General features: G+C 40.6%; 1 protein-coding gene across 3 annotated transcripts in view; it reads right to left on the reverse strand.

Moving 5' to 3' along the window:
• The window catches only part of LOC132828855 (rho GTPase-activating protein 45-like), a 176139-nt gene extending 161547 nt beyond the window's left edge, over positions 1-14592 (reverse strand). The window contains exons 1-2 of one of the 3 annotated variants that reach the window (XM_060846020.1): positions 14348-14592; positions 4286-4628 (exon numbers count right to left, since the gene is read on the reverse strand). In XM_060846020.1, the coding sequence (XP_060702003.1) occupies positions 4286-4628; positions 14348-14437 (433 nt within the window). In that variant the 5' untranslated portion in view covers positions 14438-14592. Of the gene's footprint in view, positions 1-4285; positions 4629-13914; positions 14199-14347 lie in introns of those variants that run through there. The other 2 variants (XM_060846019.1, XM_060846017.1) reach the window with 2 other exon arrangements.
• Between the last annotated feature and the right edge of the window lie 7059 nt (positions 14593-21651).

Genomic DNA, 21651 nt, shown 5'->3' on the forward strand with positions numbered 1-21651 from the left:
ATAATGATGCTGTTCCCAATACTGGCGACAATCCCCATAAACACTCTTTGGCACAAAAGGAAAAGTCAAACACAGGGTCTTGTACCTAACAGCATGGGCCCTTGTCTTATTTAGCAGCCTCCTGTGTGGCACCTTGTCAAAGGCCTTCTGGAAACCCAAACAGATCATGGCCACTGGCTCTCCTTTGACTTGCTCGTTACCTCCTCAAACAATTCTAACAGATTTGTCAGACCTCCCCTTAACAAAGCTGTGCTGACTCAGTCCTATTTTACCATGCATTTCCAAGTACTCTGCAACCTCATCCTTAAGTAAGGGCAGCACGGTGGCTCAGTGGTCAGCACTGCGGCTCAGTGGTCAGCACTGCTGCCTCACAGCACCAGGGACCCAGGTTCGATACCATTCTGCGGCGACTGTCTGCATGGAATTTCCACATTCTCCTCATGTCTGTATCGGTTTCCTCCGGGTGCTCCGGTTTCCTCCCACAATCCAAAGATGTTCAGGTTTGATCAATTGGCCATGCTAAATTGACCATAATGTTCAGGGATGTGTGGGTTAAGAGCATTCGTCAGGAGAAATGTAAATACGATAGGGGAATGGATCTGGGCGAGTTACTCTTCGGAGAGTTGGTGTGGACTTGTTGGGCCAAATGGCCTGTTTCCACACTGTTGGACATCTATGATCTATGACTAAAGACTCTAAAATCTTACCAACAACAGAGATCAGGCTAACCAGCCTATAGTTTCCAGTCTTCTGTCTCCCTGCATTATAAACAGGAACGTTACAATAACCATTTTCCAGTTCTCTGGGGCCCTCTCTGATGCCAATGATTCCTAAAAGATCACCACACAATCTCCTTCAGAACCTTCAGGGATAAGCCATCCCAGGCCAGTTGATTTATCCACCTTCAGACATTTTAGTTTGACTAGCACCTTCTCTTTAATGACGGCCCTTAGACTCATCTCTGCTCCCTGACTCTCTTGTAATTCTGGTAGGGTATTGGGATTTTCTACCATGAAACTGATGCAAAGTACCTACTCAGTTCCTTCACCATTCCATTGTTCCCCATTACTACGTCTCCAGCCTCATTTTCCAATGGCCCAATGTTCTTTCTTGCCCCTTCTTATCTTCTATATATCTAAAAGAAATCTTGGGATCTTCCTTTAGATTACTAGCTCGTTTACTCTCACATTTTATCCTGCTCCCCCCCCCCTATTGCTTTTAGTTATCCTCTTCTACTTTTTAAAAGGCTTGCCAGTCCTCTGGCTTCCCACTAATCTTCACCACTTTGTTTTTTTCTTTGCTATTGCGCTGTTCCTGACTTCCCTGGTCAGACATGGTTCCCTCATCCTTCCTAATTAATCTAAATCTGTGCCCTTTTGTTCTTGACCCTTTCATGGGGAAGACTCAGCTTCTCCCTATCAATTCTACTCAGACTCCACATGATTTTGAATACCTTTATCAAATTTCCTCTCAGCCTTCTTTATCTCCATGTAAAAGAGTTCTAACTTCTGCCAAAAATCTTCACCACTCAAAGTTCCTCATTCCATTCTCATTAAATCTTTTCTGCACTCTCTTCAATGCCTTCACATTCTTCCTAAAATACAGAGCTTAAAACTAGATACAACACTCTAGCTGAGGTCTAACTGTTGGCTTATACAAACTCAATATAATCTCTCTGCTATTATACTGTGCATCTATTAGCAAAAAACTTATAGTACTGTATACTTGATGGTAAAATTGCACAGTTCATTTTCTGAATGCTCACAAATGTCTATTTTATATATTTCTTAAGTAGAATACATATATACATACACACATATATATATATATATATATATCTAGCACCATGCTCTAATACAGTTTGTAGGAAAGGAAGTAGAGAAACAACCAAAAGTTTATTTTCTCTGAGCCTTATGTCAACATTTCACTGAATTTACAAAAGCTGCATGGATGGGGAAACTATACGGAACATTTCAGTTATATCCAGCAGGCTTTGTACTCACAGGCACTGCATTATTTACAAGAGTCACTATCTGAATGGACAATGCCAGTGTCTACTATATACCACAATTATTTGAGAACTATTAACCTATGACAAACTGATTCTGTTACTTTGTGTCAGCACTGAGTCAATGAGTTGAAATGGCATTACAAAAGAGCATGCTGCCTCAGCATTAAGTACAAGATCGACAGTTGCTTTATGACAAAACAGCACATTATCTAAAGAAAGATCCACTGCAATTTGAGGCAGTCCAGAGAAGGTTCACTGGATTTATTCGGGGTTGTTGTGGGACTGTTTTATGAGGGCAGGTTTTGGCTTGTACTCATTATAAAAATATAGGAGTGTGGAAGAATGAAAGGTGACCTTATTGAAATGTATAGGGTTTGGAGGGCTTCACAGGATAGATGCAGAGAGGTTGTTTCTCCTTGTGGGGAAGTAAAAAGTGAGGTCTGCAGATGCTGGAGATCAGAGCTGAAAATGTGTTGCTGGTTAAAGCACAGCAGGTCAGGCAGCATCCAAGGAACAGGAAATTCGACGTTTCGGGCCAGAGCCCTTCATCAGGAATGATTTTTTCATTCATTCCTGATGAAGGGCTCTGGCCCGAAATGTCGAATTTCCTGTTCCTTGGATGTTGCCTCTCCTTGTGGGGAAGTCTAGAACATAGAGTAAGTACTTCCTACCTCAAGTTCAAGGTGAGGAGAAATGTCTTTTCTCAGACAGTTGTGAATCTGTGGAGTTCATTAACACAGAACGCTGCAAAGGCTGGGTCATTAAGTATATTCAAGGCTGATTTTTCATCAGTAAGGGAATCAAAGGTTACGGTGAAAAGGAGGAAAGTATAGTTGAGGATATTCAGATCAGCCATGATATCATGGAACAATAAAATAGATAAATAAACCAAATGGCCCTACTCTTGCTCCTACTTTTTATGGTCTTATAGCAGTAACTAGATTGACTAGCTTGTCCATCTAAGAATGTTTGGAGAAGGGAGAGGTTTAAATTAACCACAACTCCTACTCGAGTAAGTAAATGAGTAATGAGCAGAAGTTTGATAGAACTGTGACGTCAATGCAGAAATAAAGAAGCATTTGAAAGCGATTTCATTACATTCAGTTTTGAGATTGAGTAAATCCTCCTGTGGCATTGGGCTCAAGGTATCACTACTCTCGACCTATTGTCGCCTTCATTTTAAATGCAGCCCACTGCATTTCATTTTCAAATTTCAAAAATGTTACCACAACTCCAGAATACATTTCAGCTAAATATTATGGAAATTATATTGGGAGATTTCAACTGGAATAAGACCTGATTGATTTTCCTCCCTGATCTCTTGCCAAGATGGTCAGTCAAGTATAGAAGCAAGCTGAAGCCTGATTCAGGGTAAGGAAACTATGTTCCCCACCCTCTCTGGTCACCAATGCTGCCCCCCCCCCCCCCCCCCCCCCAGTACCTTCATTCAAGTGCAGTGAGATTCTGAATTAACTGGATTTCAAAACCTTCCAAAACTAAATCCCATTTTTGCATCATGATTCCCTTCAGTACTACAGGTTTGCATTTTCTTTCTAATCAAATTACTTCATGAATTATGTTCTTATCTTCAATCCCAATGCTACAAGTGGCCAAACAGAGTTGTTGGATGGCATTTGTATGAATGCAGGAGACACAAATGGCAAAAGAGGAAACAAAAAGGGAAAGAAATTGAAAATGATAGATAATGTAAACAAGATGGAAATGCATAATTGTGACTTTCTTTTTAAATCAGTTTTTAGATAGCCCTGCAACACCATTGGGTATGGAGAGAAGTACTCATTCAATCACATCAAAATCTACATATTATAAACATAAAGGATGTTAGTATTATTCAGTATGACTACTTCACAGCAGTTAATGATCATGCACTAAGTAAAATGCATTCTAGACGTTTGGTCGATGAAACAGAGTATCAGAGTAATCTTGTGAAATCCAAGGCTGGTTTCAATGGAAACTTAAACAGTGAAATGTGTTTAACAAGTGATTGTACAGATATTGCTGATTTTACACTATCTCCCAGAATCAATATTACTCGCAATGCCTTCATAAAGATCATGGACTGAGTCCAGCAAATTGGCAATTTGTTTACTTCATCCCAGATGCTGAGCACTGACATTTTTCTTGTTTAAAATTCCACATTCAGAAATCACATTTTATTATGTTGTTGAAAGTGCTCTTCTGTGCTGGAATGTTGGCTTATCTTCAGCTTCCATTCACTAACATTGCAAGTCATTCTGAAAAATCTCCACTTACCTTCCAACACAATATCCTTCAGTTTCTCCACTGATTCAGCAAACCTTGCCACATCAAATAGCAACTGAGTGATCTCTTCCACTTCAGGTCCCTCATAGCCTTCTGAATTGGTACTGGATGCGGGAGAGGCTTTATACCCTTTACTGTATCCCCATGTTCCAGAGGTTGCTACCGAGAAACCAGCAGCGCTGGAGTGTCTGCTCAGGGTGGTTGGCCTTTTGAGAGTATTGACAGCACTCGGGCTGCTACTCAGCTTTGTCATGGAAACATTCCCAGCAGATAGTTCAGACAAGCTGCCAGTCTGCAAGGCAGGTATCTCAATAGCATCTTTACGAGGCAGCTCCTAAAAATGGAATAGGAAAAGATTACAAACAATGATAACTGAAAGACTGGAGATCATTAAGCATTCATGAGATTGGTTTGCAGGAGTGATTTGATGTAAACCCACACTTCCCATTCTGAATTCCTCTCTTGATTTGGAAAGCTTGTTGCTACAGTTTTCCCTCCACACTTCCTTTGTGTGTGACTTCCATCGCCACAACCCTGCTCACCCTAGGGCAAAACACTAAGCATTCACTGTTTAAACAAGTAATTTATTGACTTAAACAAATGCACAATTATGGTTCCCATGTTTCCGGCAGCTCAACGATTGAAGATGTATTCCACTGCCTTGCCGTGTGGAGACATGATAAAGTCTCAGAATGCCAATGACTCCTATAATGGTGCCATCTACCATTTATATTGGCTATGGATGCTCAGGCTCAGTAGCCCTCATATTAATGTTGCTTGCTTCTACTTCATATTATAAACAACATAGCTTCCACAGTGCTGGGAGCCAGAACCATGAATAGAAGTAATCTTGTAAATCATATAGACTTCATGAGAATTCCCTCTTTTTAGTGAAATTATTGGAAATAACTGAACTAACAATAGACTTAGAAATATCTACAATAAAGTATATTCTTAAATCTGATTATTATATAATATGTTTTTCCTTTCGACTCTTTCTTAACCCTGAAATACAATGTCAACTTATGGACACAAATCAGTTCATAACTCTAATATCTATAAAACATAACGGGTGGATTAAAATCATCGAGTTGTCAAGCTCATTTCTTCCACATACCATGACAGTCCATCACCATGATCAGTTTGACAACAGGCACTTTAAGATCATGCCAATTCATTTTCACAGCTGTCTGCCATACTCAAAGACCATGTGCCAATTGTTCTATCACAGACTTGATGCAGTTCAGTTGAGCTCCAGGTGAAATATCTTCTCCCCTTCTGGGGCTAAGTCAAACAAAATTCCAGACATGCAGCTAACCTTCTGGCAGGGATCACATGAATGCTTAGTGCTTCAGAAGCCACCACTTTCAATCAATTATCTCGATCTGCATTTTTCCTGTAGTCCCCAATCCTGTCCCGGGAAAATACTTATCCAACTCGTTCTCAGGAACTTGATATTAAATATTTTAATTGGTGCTAAACATTCCATATTTTTATTATTCTGAGGAAAAACAAACCCGATTTCTCTTTCTTCTGACAATACTCAGGATCATACCTCAATCTACTGAAAAAACAAGCATCAAATGTCATTCTCTCTTTAGCGATTGGGGAAAAAATAATGTCAACTAAGAGCGAAACCAACAAGAAACAGAACGCAACTAATTCTGATCTGAGATGCCCCTAATTCCTATTCTAAACCCGAAGTAGTGACGCAGCTTTCTTGGTTTATATGCACATACGCAGTATTTAATTTTTTTTCAGACTAGCTTATTCATCTGACCATGCCTAGGTAATGGCATTGCCATCTGTTTCCATGTGCTTTACAGATGGATTATGAATTTTTGATTGATATTTGTATGCGTTTCTGAGCCAACATTTTTCAATTGTTTACATCCACCTTCAAAAATGCAGGCTGAGAGCAAAGATGAAGGAAAATATCAAAAGGATTTAAAATTTATTTTCAAAGAAAAATTTTTAGTATATAAAGATTAGGCTAGACTAAATGTCATACAATAATAGTAGAAGTCAGCTTGGCTGGTGAATTGGCCTACCCTTAAATAATAAAAATTGGAAACAAAACATGGAGAAGGGAAGACAGATGTAGAACCGTTTATTTTTAATTAAAATTTTCATTGTGATTATTTTTCTCACTGAGGTTTAGTATTAAAATAATAAAGTTACTCCTGCATACCAGTAGCTTCAGAATTGCATATTAAAGTTACAACACCACAATGTGTGTGAAACGCACATATCTTTTTACAAAAATAAGCAGTGGAGAGAAATTGGACTTTTGTTGGAAGTGCCATTAGATAACAGGTTAAAAGTTGACAGCCCCAAACTACATTGTCAGTTTCAGCAAAACAGTTTACCGACAGGCAGCCAGCTCACAGGCTTTATTTCAAAATATAAACAACAACTGAATTTAATTGGGATCTTTACTTGATAGAAAGATAAACTGGCAACTGATAACCACAGAGGCCAAGGGCAAAGCCACTGCAGATCCTTGTGGATATAAAACATCAGGCAGTGCAGGTGCTGTTCAATGTTATGTTCCTGAGTTTGCACTAACATAATTAATCCTGTTTTGAATATCATTAATAAGACATACATTTTTACAGAAGCTCAGCTGGAGAAATTGCAACAGTACATTGTTGTGAAAAGGGCTAAGTATTGTTGCATGACTTAAGTTGCATATTGATGTTATTAAATTAAGCAACACAAACTTACAATATCATATTAACCCCAGCGAGCAAGTGTATCTAATCATTATGTGTTTTGTCCCTCCCTGTTCTGTCAGCATTGAAGCTAATCTGTTGCCCCTCATTATTCCCTTAATGAAGATCAGCTAACACAACAGTGAATGACTAAACTTGGATGCTGCCTGGCCAATCTGACTCAGAACCCCAGCAAATGGTTCTTTTAGCCACCAAACCATGGGAGAGTTGTAGATTCCAACTTCTGATAGATTATGTATTTAATGTTACACCCAGTTACATTTCACCATAAACTCTCTCATTGCCATGTGTGCTCTGTCTTTTTTGAATTTTCATCCTCATGTGGGTTGGCAGCTGTGGTAATGTTTTTCACATTTCCACAGCTGTAATGTCGCAATGGCTTAGTGACGGTTCCCTCGACTGTTCCCTTTTTCAAAAGTGTAGAAAAATATTCTAATACATAATTTTTGAACATTAACAGAGACGTAAGAGTTTTGGCAGCCTAATTTTTGGTTCCTGAAAATACCAGTGGTATCTTCATGACATTAGACATTGTTGTCTGAAACACAATGTTTTGTCCCATCCATGACAATGAATTTTCCTACCCACATCCCAACTACATCAGCACCAGGTGCCATGTTTGCCTCAAATATTGGCATAGGATGCATATTTCACCAAAGGGTGTTCATTGTCTTCCTACTGTCCATAAGTATACACCCTATAATTCTGATATACATCTAATAGTGATGCTTAAAGAAGTCTCATATAAGCACATGATGATAAAATTTGCCCCATGAATGAACATTTCTCCCTTTTGTTTTTCTGGCATTATTTCTCCCCTGGACAATTCAATCTATGTGAATTTCCTAGCCTCTTTAGCACTGAACTTTTCAGACTTTAATGTGCCATTCAAATTTACATCCATGAATTTGCTGATCTTTATCCAACAACATGAGAGTCAATCACAAATACACCTACCGAAACACATCAGCCAAATGTCTCTTTTCTGTGTTTGTCATGATTAACTGAGTTATTTGCTTTGTCAGTACAGGAAACTGATATCCACCTCAAGCTAAGCAGAATTTAAATACATTTTCTGATTTTTGAAGAAAGAAACTACCGATTATCAATGGAAAGCATTTATTTCAGAGAATGTTGGAGCAAATTACTACAGATGCTGGAATCTGTACTGAAAACAACAAATGCTGGAGATCGCAGTGGGTCAGGCAGCATAGAGTGAGAGCAAGATAGCTCTCCAGAGTCATCTGGACTCAAAACGACAGCTTGCTTACACTCCATGGATGCTGCCTGACCCAGCATTTGTTATTTCAGAGGACGGTTCTATTTGCAAGGCCTGAATCCATTTCATATCTAAAGAGAATAAAGTTTCATATCACAGCAAGAGTGAAAATATGAATCACTCGTAACAGTAATTCCTAAGAATATATTTTTGTTGAAAAATTTCACTCCTCTTTCAATGTAATTTCTTTGTCACCTCTTGATAAGGAAACAGAGAAGTGGCAAATAGCTCATACTCATAAAATGTGTCAACCATGCTTCGATGCAATGTGGGTTTATCAGACCTTGTAGACATGACAGATCTCAGCTTCCTGTCTCAGTGCATCTTGCAGTAACATTGCCTTTTTGTATTTAACTTTATTGCACATTTTAACAGAGATCACAAAAATACTGCTGGGCATCATTACATAAATGCCAACCTCGAAAACTTGCCACAGCTCCAAAAAAAATACACATCCTTAAAACATTAACAAATAAAAGATCAGTTCTTTTTATGAGCTGCAAAAGGCAATGACAAGTTACTACTTTGGTGCTGCAATTAAGGCTGGAGGAATAGGCAATGTTTCTTCACTTTTCGAGGAAAAATAAACATGATATGAAAGTATGAAGAGGTAAAACTCACATATTGAAGGTTCTAAATTAGCAATGCACATCTGAAGGAGGATCCAGGAGCTAAGTGCTCACAAAGTTTGAAGGGAGGAATTTTGGTGACTCTTTCAGGTGCTGACGAATTCCCACAATGATATCATCAGCCGAAACATTCCCTGAAACACTACAGTCCATTTTTAACAAAATGCACTAAAGAATGGCAGCCCAGAGAATCATTAAGGAGGTGACTGCTAATTAAGTTGTTTGTCAGACCTCATTAACAAAGCTACATGGCATTTGCTGTATAACACTTCAACTGAGACCCTTTGCCAACAGTGACCAGCTGACTGCAAGTAAGTAATAATTGCTGAGAGTTCCTCATCTTACAACTAGGTAAATTACCTTTGACTTTTCATTTGCTGATGGAAGTTTAAAGCTGTGTTTTGAAATCACTGGTTGCTATTTTGGGACATTTTGTTTGAGGCTAGAGCATTCTATTAATGTTTATTCTGAAAATTCTCTGAGGATTTCACCCAGAATCACTGAGATAGTGAGTGATTGGTCATGGGAAACGTGCTGGTGGAGCCCTGCGCTTGGTAGACAGAACGGGAGGTGGATGCATGACCAGGTAGAGCAATAACAACTGCTACAGCAAAATGGAATAGGAGAGATGTAAGGTGACGTGAGGTCATCCCTATGGAAGAGTAATATCTCTCCTTCTGTTGCCTTCTATGGGTGTTTTCTCTCTCTCTCGGCGCTATTCCAAAACCTGCTTGTGCATGTCAGGTAGCACATAACACCTTCAGTGTAAGTGGGTGAGTGATGCCCATTGTAACCATGTCACGAAAACTGCAATTAAATTGACAGTTCTCAACCTACAGGTGTTTGCTCACCTCCTTGCCATTTCAAATGACCAAAATTGTGCATTAGTCCTGGATTTAATATATGTATTGTTTGTATATCATACATTTAGTACTTGTTTTTAGATTTCCTCCAAATTAACTCCTGAATTTTGATTTTAAAATTGTAGTGTGATTAATTTGAAACATTTAGTCGCCTCTCAACTGAAACTAAAAACAAAGTAACCGTTACAATGTAAAAGGCAATCCAGATAATCTCAAATGTTCTCTTTTTCTTCCCCCAGATTCAAATTGCCCAACTGGCTCAGTTCTTGGAGGCACTCTCCGCATTCAAATCCAATATCTCTTGTCAATCACATTCTGATGCTCTCCTTCCAGTACATGCTGGCATTCTCATTATCTTTTCTCTCTCAATTCCTGAAGATACTCTCCCTCCTAAACTCTTAAAGTGTTGCTTCCAGCTTCACTACGTATCCACTAGTCCCAAGCCCCATTCCTGGTGTCAAACCTTCTCTCCAATTTTCTATTCCATCTTCCTTTCTCTAGTATTTTCTCTCTCATCCAGCTTCTCTATTGTTTTTGTCTTCATTATCCTCTCTACCCATCTCCTTCCTTGCTGCTTCAGCATTTCATTAGAATTTGTTTTCCTTCTTCAACTCGTTATTGCCACAGATTTTCCTTCTCTCTGTACCATTGACCCAAGTCCTACTGCAGAGGAGAGGAATTCTCAGCACTGTGCTTTGTCCTGTTCATGTTGGAATTCTCTAACATGGCAAGACTCTCTCTTGATTAACAGGAAATGAGAAACAGTACTGAAGACAGTAAGCTTGTATAAAAGCTGCACAGGGTCCCCAAGCCAGTCGGAGCTCTAGCTTCACTTGTTGGTCCTTGGTATTATTGTCTAGTCAAGTGTAGGGGTCCCGAGCTGATCATTTGCATGGTACCCCAGCAAGGCAAACACTGAGCCTGCTTCTTGCTTTGCAGGCTGCACTTTTGTTTAGTTTATTCTCAGGATGAAAGCCCTGTTCTTAATTGCTGTGTGAAGGTGATAGTGAGTCACCTTCTTGAACCATGGCAGTTCAGAGTATGGGGATTGGGTAGGTACACCCATAAAGCTGCTGGGGAAGGAGTTCCACAATTTTAGCCCAGTGACAGTGATATATTTGCAAGTCAGGATGGTGTGTGACAGGGAGGAGAATTTGCAGGTGGTGGTTCAATGCATCTGTTGCTATCGGCCTTCAAGGTGCCAGAGTCACTGATTTGGAAGGTGCCTACAAAAGAGCTCATGTCACCTAGTTACAGATGAACTATTCAAGGGAGGCGAAACTAAGATGGTAGTTTCTCATTCCCTCACACAGTACACTAAAAGCCTAGCTAAGACCTCTGATATATATAGAAAAAAGAGTATATTTAAGATCTGGGAAAGACAGCAACAACTGTGGTTTTTAAAATACTTTTTTGCCGCCACCCCCATTTTCCTGATCTTTGCATGATCTACAAATGGCAGCGGTTTTCCCTAATTAGTAACTACACAGTGATTGTTGGTCATCTGTTTGGTGATGAAGGGTTTCAGAAATGCCAAATCCTATTCTTAGGCTGTGTTCAGGTGACAATATTTTCCAATCAACTTGTTCAGATGTTTTTATACAATTCTGTTTCACACCCACTTTGTCCAGACCTCTGAACAGTTTTTTTTAAACCACAATCAAATCACCCATGTTATTAATTAAAAGAATCAACAAGTATTACCTTCCAGGAGCAGTGCAACAATAACAACACAGGGGATGGAAGGGAAAGAGAGGAAGATCCTGACCTTGTGTGATCACCATTTATTCACTTCCCAACAGGATTCACATGATGGTGATCAGGAGCTTGAGCCATGACTAATCTCCCCTCTTTGTAAAAAAAATTCTCACTGATATACATAAAGGAAATTGATTCAAAGACACCTTTAATGTCCCAACATGTACACCAGTTCTTATAGAGTCACTTCCTCTGGCAGCTCATTCCATACATACCACCCTCTGCGGGAAAATGTTACCCCTTAGGTATCTTTTATATCTTTCCCCACTCACCCTAAACCTATGCCCTCTAGTTCTTGAATACATTAGGATTGTGTTTGCTATTTGTGTTATTTTGGGGGGTTTTTAATATCCATTGACCTTTTACATTTCTACGTATCTACAAAATGTCTGGTATCTTTGACGTTCAACATCAATCTTAAATTCTATTAACAGTTGCTTCTGGTCATAATTGGGGGTGGGATATTGAAATGTTAGTGGTGTGGTATTTTGGGCATCAAGCATCAACTTTAAACCAATATGGTATGGAGTAGCACCATGAGACACTAGTATTATTATATTATAGAATCTCTACAATGTGGAAGCAGGCCAATTGGCCTATCAATCCACATTCAAGAGCATCCCTTCCAGACGCGCCCCCCCCCCCCCCCAAAATATAGCAGGTAGTTATGTGGGTTACTGGGGTTAATTGATTAATTGACTGGGTTGCTGAGGGGGTTGACAGGAACAGTAGCTCTTGTGGCACAGTGGTAGTGTCCCTACCTCTGAGTAAGGCAGGCTGGGTACAAGTCCCACCTTCTCTAGGGGTGTGTAATAAAACCTTCATTAACAGGACTATTAGAAAATGTATGAGACATAATCCTAGGTGGGCACTATAGGCGCTAGAGATTAATACCTCCCTATCCAACACTGTTTTGATTTAGTCCATCTCTTATTTTCCCACCTTAGTTTTGTCATTTTAGCACTGATGGACAGTGCTTGTTAGTTGCTAATTGTTTAGCAATTTCATTGGGTGATGGGTCTTAAAAAAATAAGACATGATCCTATCTAAATGTCACCATCCCTTAGACCAGAGATGTAAAAGTGAAAGTTGATCTACAGCCTACTTCCTCCTGGTCAGTGTTCATTCCTTGTGGTATTGTCCCTACCCATGGGCTAGATTATCTGTGTTCAATGCCACCACTTACCCTGGAAGCATGTCATAATATGACTGAAAATATTTTTCCTAAATCAGCTTGATCAGGGATGATATAATACTTCTTTGCAGCAGATGGAACTTGAACCTAGAAAACCTAGCTCAGAGGCTGGGATACTACCTTCCCTCACCCACTCCCCAAATAACATGGTTGAACAGGTGGGTTTCCATATAGCTACAATCTGATTTCAACAATCCAACAAGGCAGGAATGTAAAGTTAAACAAATTCCTACTAGCAGAGCATCCTACTGATGAGTTCCTGGAACAGCACTGAATTCCTCTTTAGACTTATTTGATAAAGTGAGGTCTCTTTCAATTCAAGAGAATAAAACAAGACATAAGTCTGCTTATACAAATGATAATTCTCTTGTCAAATTGCTAATATCTTTTGTTAACACATATTTAGACCATGGGTATATGGGGAAATGGCATTGTCCATATCTTGGCTTGGTTTCCTTCCCTTCGCATAAATACTATACAGTAGATCATAACAGCTTAAAGAAATAAATATGCAGTGTATGATAAGCAGAGGCTCCTACAATTCCCATTTACTACCCTGAGACATTTTAAAAGCATAAAAGGTCATATTATTACAACGTTCAAATGTCTAAATTTCATTTTAATTACACTTTAGAAGCGTATATAAAGTATAAAGCTAGATATACTACACCCACACCCTTGTATTGCAACCCTCGCCATCTAGACAGCATGCTGATGAAACACCAAAACCAAGTTTTCAAAATGCTTCTGAACAACAGACTGCACCTACAGTCCCTTGCCCGGTGCTATTCAATTAAACGCTACGGTGGTCTGTCAATGCCATTGGCTGCTGCTGGTGTCTGAAGCATCGTCTGATGGGACTGTCTGGAAATCTGTGCTGGTGTCTAACTCTCAGGCAGTGCCACCACAGACAAGGACGCCAGCACCAAAGTTTTGAGTCACCTCCGGTGCAACCCAGTAATGGTAGTAACCCTGAGCAGAACGGTAGGGAAGTGTGACTGACCGCCAAGTCAAAGCGGCTCCGCATTGGGAGGGGATGCTGCAGGACTCCAATCCAAGTTACAGCGTTAACGTCAGTGTTTATGAAGGACAGAGCGGGCTGAGGAAGCAATGTTACTGTAAATACAAATAAACTTATCTCCCCAACATTCTTCTACCTACCGTAAGCCATACCTTTGGGCGATTGGGTAACACGTCCAGGCCAGTTTTTGATTTCGTTTTCTTGCCCCTCAGTGCTATAGTGTAGGGACTATAACTACTTTTCCCCGCGCTTCGCTTGCTCAGCATCCTTGTCTCAAGCTTGTCACGATCATATGTGACAGATACACGTATATGTGAAGTTCAGATCACTTCGCCTCTCTCACACGCGGTTAAATGAACACCAGTGGAGTCTTAACTATTTCAGTTGCGTTCCTGTTGGTAAGGACCTGAGTTAAGCCTTTCACCAATTCATGACTTTCCGCTCAGAACTTGCCTTCCCCCTTGACAGCTAAATCTGCAAGCGCTGTATATTTTGCAACCACCCCGAAGATCATTTAAATACATGCTTTTGTAGCAGAGAGAGAGAGAGAGAGGGAGGATGCTTGCGACTTACAGATGTGCTGTGCGGTACAGGACTTCCTGTTCTGTTCTTCTTAGATATTGAAGGCGTTTTCATCAATTCCCTTTTCTTGCGAGAAAACATTTTTCTTCGCCACCAGCGATTGCGCGCGGTCTCTCCCTTCTTCCCCTCCCCAAAAAAATAAAAAAAGAACTGGAAGACAACTAGATAATCAGTGCCCTCCCTCCCTTCCTCCCGCTGTCTCCGGACGATCCGAGGTAGCACAGTCCTTTCTGACGCTTGTTTCACTCCATCTGAAACCGCAGCGAACTCTCAACGTGCGCAGAGAGAGAGACAGTGAGGGACGAGCTGGTGACAGTAACCACATTCCGTTACTCTGTTCCCTCCGCTCTGAGCAGCCATGTGACACCCGTCTACTCATCTCATTGGCTTCCAAACAGAAACATGTTGCATTCCGCTACATTACTCCACCTCAACGTTAGCTGGTTCAGGTATCGACAGAGGTCCACACCCACTCGGAGTCCGCATTGCTCTTGTACACTGGCTGTGTGCAGGACAGTAAAAATCCTCATGTCAACGCCCAGGGAGCACTTTCGGCCCATCAAAGCCATGCACCCTCCTAAAAACTCCCCAATAAATCCCACTCCCTTTTGAGCCCTTGTACTATTCTCCATCTAGAACGGATTTCCTGAATCGTTTCCCAGTGTGCTGCAGGATGCCTGTGTTATGGAGGATGGTAGAATTTGAATGCAATTTAAAAATCTAAAATTAGGGTGACCATGGTAATTATTGGGGGCAGGGAGTGTCAGATTAGATTACTTACAGTGTGGAAACAGGCCCTTCGGCCCAACAAGTCCACACCGACCCACAACCCACCCATACATATACCCCTTAGCTAACACTACAGGCAATTTAGCATAGCCAATTCACCTGGCCCGCACATCTTTGGCCTGTGGGAGGAAACCCACACAGACACAGGGAGAACGTGCAAACTCCACACAGTCAGTCGCCTGAGGCAGGAATTGAACCCAGGTCTCTGGCGCTGTGAGGCAGCAGTGCTAGCCACCGTGCCACATCCTTTAGAGGAGAAAACTGTAGTCCATACTTGGTCTGGCTTGAATATGACTCCAGACCAAGGGAATGTGATTGACTCTCAACTCTTGTGCAATTAGACATGGGCAATAAATGCTATCCAGCAAGCAATGCATGTCCTGGAAATGAATAAAATCAAGTTCCAAAAATATGTTTATAACACAGCTCCAGTGCAGGTGGGTCTTGAATCCAGACCTTCCAATTCAGAAGTGAGACCACAAAAACTCTCGAGAGGAAAGTGAGGACTGCAGATGCTGGAGATCAGAGCTGAAAATGTGATGCTGGAAAAGCGCAGCAGGTCAGGCAGCATCCAAAGAGCAGGAGAATCGACGTTTCGGGCAGATTCCTGAAGAAGGGCTCATGCCTTCCACAAACTCTCCCCACCATCTCACTGTTAAAAAAATTCCTACTACAAATTTTAATGACTTGCCTCAAAAGTAATTTTACCAGGAAGTAAAGGTTACTGGGGAAGATCCCAAGTATGGTTCCTCCGTTTCTGTTGAGTGGGCTACCCTCAACAACCAGAATGGCAGGAGTGCTTGAACTAGTATCTTTTGGTTTGAGGTGGAGGAAAACACTACCAGGTTTCTGCTTCTGACCTGAATCCTGTGATTCCCCCATCTCCTCAAACCCACAACCACTCCCTGACTCGATATGGGGAAAAGAGTGAACCAGCCTCACTGTGATACCCACTTGTGTCAAATGTCTGACTGAAACTCACTATCCAGGCTCATACATTAGGAAAATCACTTGTGTGCAGTACCAAATGACCTGCCTGTGTATAACTAGCCCAGCCCATATCAGTGCTTTCAGGAGTGGAGGGGAGAAATAGGAAAAACAAAGCCTATATACAAAAGCGAAAGATCTACGTACCACATAACAGTCAGATACTGAAGATCAGAAAAACAATTTCAAAATTCAGTTGAAGTTTCTGATGTTATTTGTACATTGCGAGCTCTACCATATCGTGCAATGAAAGTCATATGTATCTTTAGTGGACTATACAATTTCATTCCTGATGAAGGGCTTTAACCTGAAACATTGACTCTCCTGCTCCTCGGATGCTGCCTGACCTGCTGTGATTTTCACCACAACTTTTTGACTCTACAATTTCAATGTCAGATTACAGAATTACATATTGATAAATCCCAATACTGTGCAATATCCCTGTAGTTCAACTCCAATGGAAGCAGCTTGGTCTATCCGATATGGATCACATAGACTGCAAAAGTTAAGAAGGTGACTCACCGCCGCCTCCTCAAGGCAATAAAAATGCAGCAACATCTATAGTCCAGGAAATGGTCTTAGAAAATGAAACCAGTTGCAACTCAGCTGTTCCAATAAATTAAAAGAATTATCCATGAACTTCACCTTTTCATGTTATAAATATTAACTGGGTGGATTGCTTTTGGATGATGTAATTCAATTCAACCAGTTTTGAACCAATGAATAGCCATAACAATTTGTTACAAAAGTGACTAGAACTTACTTAGCAGCATCAGTTGGTTACACTCTCACCTCAAAGATTAATGGCTTCAAGTTCCACTTCAGGGCATTAGTGGATAATATTGACTGATGTTTTGAAGCAGAGCTCAAGTGGCTGTTGGATTGCTTAAAAACATCCGTCAGGTAAGCTATTAATCAAAGTTTCTTATGAATCTGAAAGGTTCCATGGCAATATTAAATCACAGAATCACAGGAGTGAAATATGGGCTAAATGAAGAGTAAAAAGTTCTCCCAAAGTCTTTTTCTAGTGTTCCTCTTGCATCACCAATCCTCAGAAAAAAAGATTAACTAGTCATTAATCTCATTATTGTTGGACAGTAAAATTGCCTCTGCATAAAAGTAAAATACTGCAAATGCTGAAAATAAAACCAAAAAGTGCTGGAGAAACTCAGGCAGCCTCTGTGTAGAGAGTAATAACATTTGGAGTCCAGTATCATCTTCAAAATTGAAAGAAAGTTTGAAAATGGTGGGTTTTACCTCCTCCCTCCTCCCCGTCCAAGGCCTTAAATACACCTTATAGATAGAGTAGTGTTTTACCCATACTTCTTCCAATCTATTGCAATTACTGCCTCTGATGTAGTCTCTTTATGTTAGTGAGACCAAGTGCCAAATGGGTAACCACTTTGTGGAACACCTCTGCTCTGTCATAGAAATGACCTTGTCTTCCAGTTGGTGTCCATTTCAAGAAGTCATCTTGCTTCCACATTAACATTCCTATCCTTGGCCTACTATTGTATTCCAACAAATCACAACACAAACTGGAGGAACAAGTTAGGCATTTTACACCTTCCACAGTGGCACAGTGGTTAGCACTGCTGCCTCACAGCGCCAGAGACCTGGGTTCAATTCCTGCCTCAGGTGACTTTTTGTGTGGAGTTTGCATGTTCTCCCTGTGTCTGTGTGGGTTTCCTCCGGGTGCTCCTGTTTCCTCCCACAATCCAAAATGTGCAGGTCAGGTGAATTTGCCATGCTAAATTGTCCGTAGTGTTAGGTGAAGGGGTAAATGTAGGAGGGTCGGTGTGGACTTGTTGGGCCAAAGGGCCTGTTTCCACACTGTAGGGAATCTAGTCTAATTCACTTAATATTGAGTTCTGCGACTTGAGAGCATGATTTCTGAACTCCATCTTTCTTATGTCACCCACCCTCCCCTGGCCGTGCCTAGTTTGTGACTTGCTTGCTTTACTCTCAGTAGTGTGGATCCATTTTTTTTCCTTTTCACTGCTTATATTTACACCTGTTTTACATAACTCTCATTCCTTTACAACTTGGTCATTCACATTGAGTGTGTTGACCATCTGTTCTACTTGCTCCCCCTCTCCTTCTATCACTTGCATAAAAATGACCATTTTCCACATCCTTTCAGTTACAAAGATGAAACATACTGCATTTGGAACAGTAACTCTTTTTCTCCATCCACAGCTGCTGTCAGACCCGCTGAGTTTTAGTATTTTCTGCTTCCAGTACACTAACCTTTGTGTTTCCCCTAATTGTTAAAAATTCATTCTGGGGATATGAGTACGGGTACCAGTGTCAAGGTCCATCTCTAATTGCCCTCTAACACGTGGCGAAAAGGCATCAACAACTGAGTGACCTGCAAGACCATGTTAGAGTCAATTATATTGTCAGTTTGGAGTCAAATGTAGGCCAGACCAAGTAAGGGTGATAGCTTTCTTTGTGAAAGGACATTGGTGAACCAGAGGAGTTTTATGACAATCCAAAGCATTTTAGTCTAGATTTACTAATTAATTGTTTTGAAGTTCTTCTCGCTGCTGTGGTGAGATTGAACTGATGATGTTGAACATGAGTCCAGGTTACTGGATTACCACAGAAGGGTAACAACCCAAAATATTAAATTTAATGTGCTCTGTCCAGACTTGCTGAATATTTCCAGCATTTTTATGTGTTTATTATTGGATTATTAATCCAATAGTTCTACCACTATGTTACTGTGCCCACCATGGTGTCCATAATGAGCAGTGTAATCCAGTATCTCCATTTATGCCAATGTTTGAACCTGGCATCTTCTGTTCCATAATCCAAGGATCATAGGAGAGGATTAGCATCACTAACTAAATATTGGATTGTTAGGCCACTGGAAACATTGCAGCCAGTTTATTTCAACACTGTGACCACATCCTTTGAGCCTTGTTCCTGTCCAATTATATCCTGCTAATTTATTAGCCCCCTAACCATGTTTCACATCTTAGTAAGTTTAACAAGATAGAGTCATACAGTAATAGAGATGTACAGCATGGAAACAGACCCTTCGGTCCAACTTGTCCATGCCGACCAGATATCCCAACACAATCTAGTTCCACCTGTCAGCACACGGCCCATATCACTCCAAACCCTTACTATTCACATTCTCCAGATGCCTTTTAAATGTTGTATTTGTACAAGCCTCCACCACTTTCTCTGGCAGCTCGCTCCATAAATGTGAAAAAGTTGCCCCTGAGGTCTCTTTTATATCTTTCCCCTCTCCCCTAAGCCTATGCCCTCTAGTTGATACTCCCCCACCCCAGGGATGAGACTTTGTCTAAATATCCTATCCACACCCCTCATGATTTTATAAACCTCCATAAGGTCACCCCTCAGCCTCTGATGCTTCAGGGAAAACAACCCCAGCCTATTCAACCTGTCCCTATAGCTCAAATCCTCCAACCCTGGCAATATCCTTGTAAGTCTTTTCTGAACCCTTTCAAGTTTCACAATATCCTTACAATAGAAAGGAGACCAGAATTACACACAATATTCCAAACAAGACGATAAGGAGAAGCAAATATCTTCTGGTAAGATTTACAAACTTGTACAGAACCTTAAGACAATTATGGGGAACACTGTCACAACAGTGCACTGTGCCACTAATTCTAATATGGAGAAAAGGGAAGTTTCTAAATCGACTACTCCAGAATGTAGACAGACAGGAGAGAACGGGTTGGACGCCATTTATTAAGAAAGATTGATAAACGCCATCTGGTGGTCAGTTGTGAAATCACAACAAGATATTTGGCAGGACCAGTATGCAAGAGCAGTATAACAATAAACATGTCACAAAAGAAACAGAAATATGTTCTGAAGTATAGTTTATTTCTTAAATATAAACAGGCATTGCATGGTTTCCACTTTTTATTGCCATTCTATTAGGCGTACAGTTCAGCACATCTCGGGGGAAGGGATCATTTTACAAAACCAAAGGTTCAATGGGACTGACAAGAGCAACCAGCTTTGCTGAGAAACATTGTCACAGGATCTTAGAAATGTAATGGCATAGAAGGGGCCATTCAGCCCATCATGTCTGCAGGCTTGTTAAGTGGGCTTTTAAGCCCAATGCCAATCTCTTATATTTGTCTCATTATCCAAATAATCATCCAACGTCCTCTTGAATGATGTAACTAAACCTGCCACTACCATACTTCCAAGTTAGGGTATTCCATACCCCAACTTGCTTCACCCATGCCTCTTTTGCAGGTCACTCTATGCCCTTTTGTTTTGGTTCTTATTATCAGCAGAAACATTATTATTCCAGAGGTAATACTACTCCACCATCACCTTCCCAGGTGTTTTCTTTTGGCTTCTTTTTGGCTTTTTTTGTGGCTCATGACCTGAAGGTGTGATATCAAGACTATATTTATTTTCCCAATTTCTACACTGAATATTCTACATAGAGTCATAGAGTTATACAGCACAAACAAATCCAACACATCCACACTGACCAGATGTCCCAAACTGATCTGATCCCATTTGCCAGCATTTGGTCCATATCTCTCTAAACCCTTCCTACTCATGTCTTTAAATGTTATAATTGTACCAGCCTCCACCAGCTCCTCTATCAGGTCATTCCATTCAAACACCACCCTCTGTGTGAAAATGTTGCCCCTCAGGTTCCCTTTTAATCTTTCCCCTCTCACTTTAAGTTTAGGACTCCCTACCCTGGGAAAAGACCTTGGCTATTCACCCTATCCATGCACATTTCTATATTCTAAAAACATCACCAATTGGCGATAACTACCAATAAGGTTTGTGCTTCCCGAGTGACCTTATATTAGCCTTCTTTCTGCCTTTCCTGTGCCAGCTCAAGGAACCTCCCACAAGTTGTTCTTCTTGTCCGTCGAAGTTTCAATCTATTTCTGCAGCACCATTACCCCTTATGAAATTAGCCTGCGTTGTAATAACAAAGTACATGTACCATGTACTTCCTTCTTGTGTCAGAAAATGTATTTCCTGTAACAAGTTCTCACCGCAGATTGTTGAGTTGATAGAAAAACATTTCATTTGATCAGCTACTATCTGTTGCTGATTACATTGGCATGATACCTTCCACCATATTCTCCCGCTCGATTTCAGTAAGTGCTGAGGAGAGCTGCCAATTTATAGAGAAATGGAAACGCTAAATATAGCTGATGCTGTATAACTGAAATTGTAAGTAGAAAGGGCTGGAAAGATTGAGTAGACCAGGCAGCATGGAGGTAGGCAGAAACAGAGCTGATGTTACAGACTGATAGGCAAAGATTTTCCAGCACTGTCTGTGGTTTATATTGAAAAATGCACACTTATATTTGTTAATGATTAGTTGATGAAGTTGTCATAAGAAGACTGCCTTAGACGTCTATCCTGAGCTTCGCACACTTTGCAATCATTACAAATATTCTTGGCTGAGCTGTTAAAACAGAATATGCAAAATTATGTCAATGCATAGGAAGAGAAAGGAATTCAGCAGATGGGGTAAACATTAAAGAGAT

This window comes from Hemiscyllium ocellatum, chromosome 28 (assembly GCF_020745735.1).
Source record: "Hemiscyllium ocellatum isolate sHemOce1 chromosome 28, sHemOce1.pat.X.cur, whole genome shotgun sequence".
In the NCBI taxonomy this organism is placed as follows: domain Eukaryota; kingdom Metazoa; phylum Chordata; class Chondrichthyes; order Orectolobiformes; family Hemiscylliidae; genus Hemiscyllium; species Hemiscyllium ocellatum.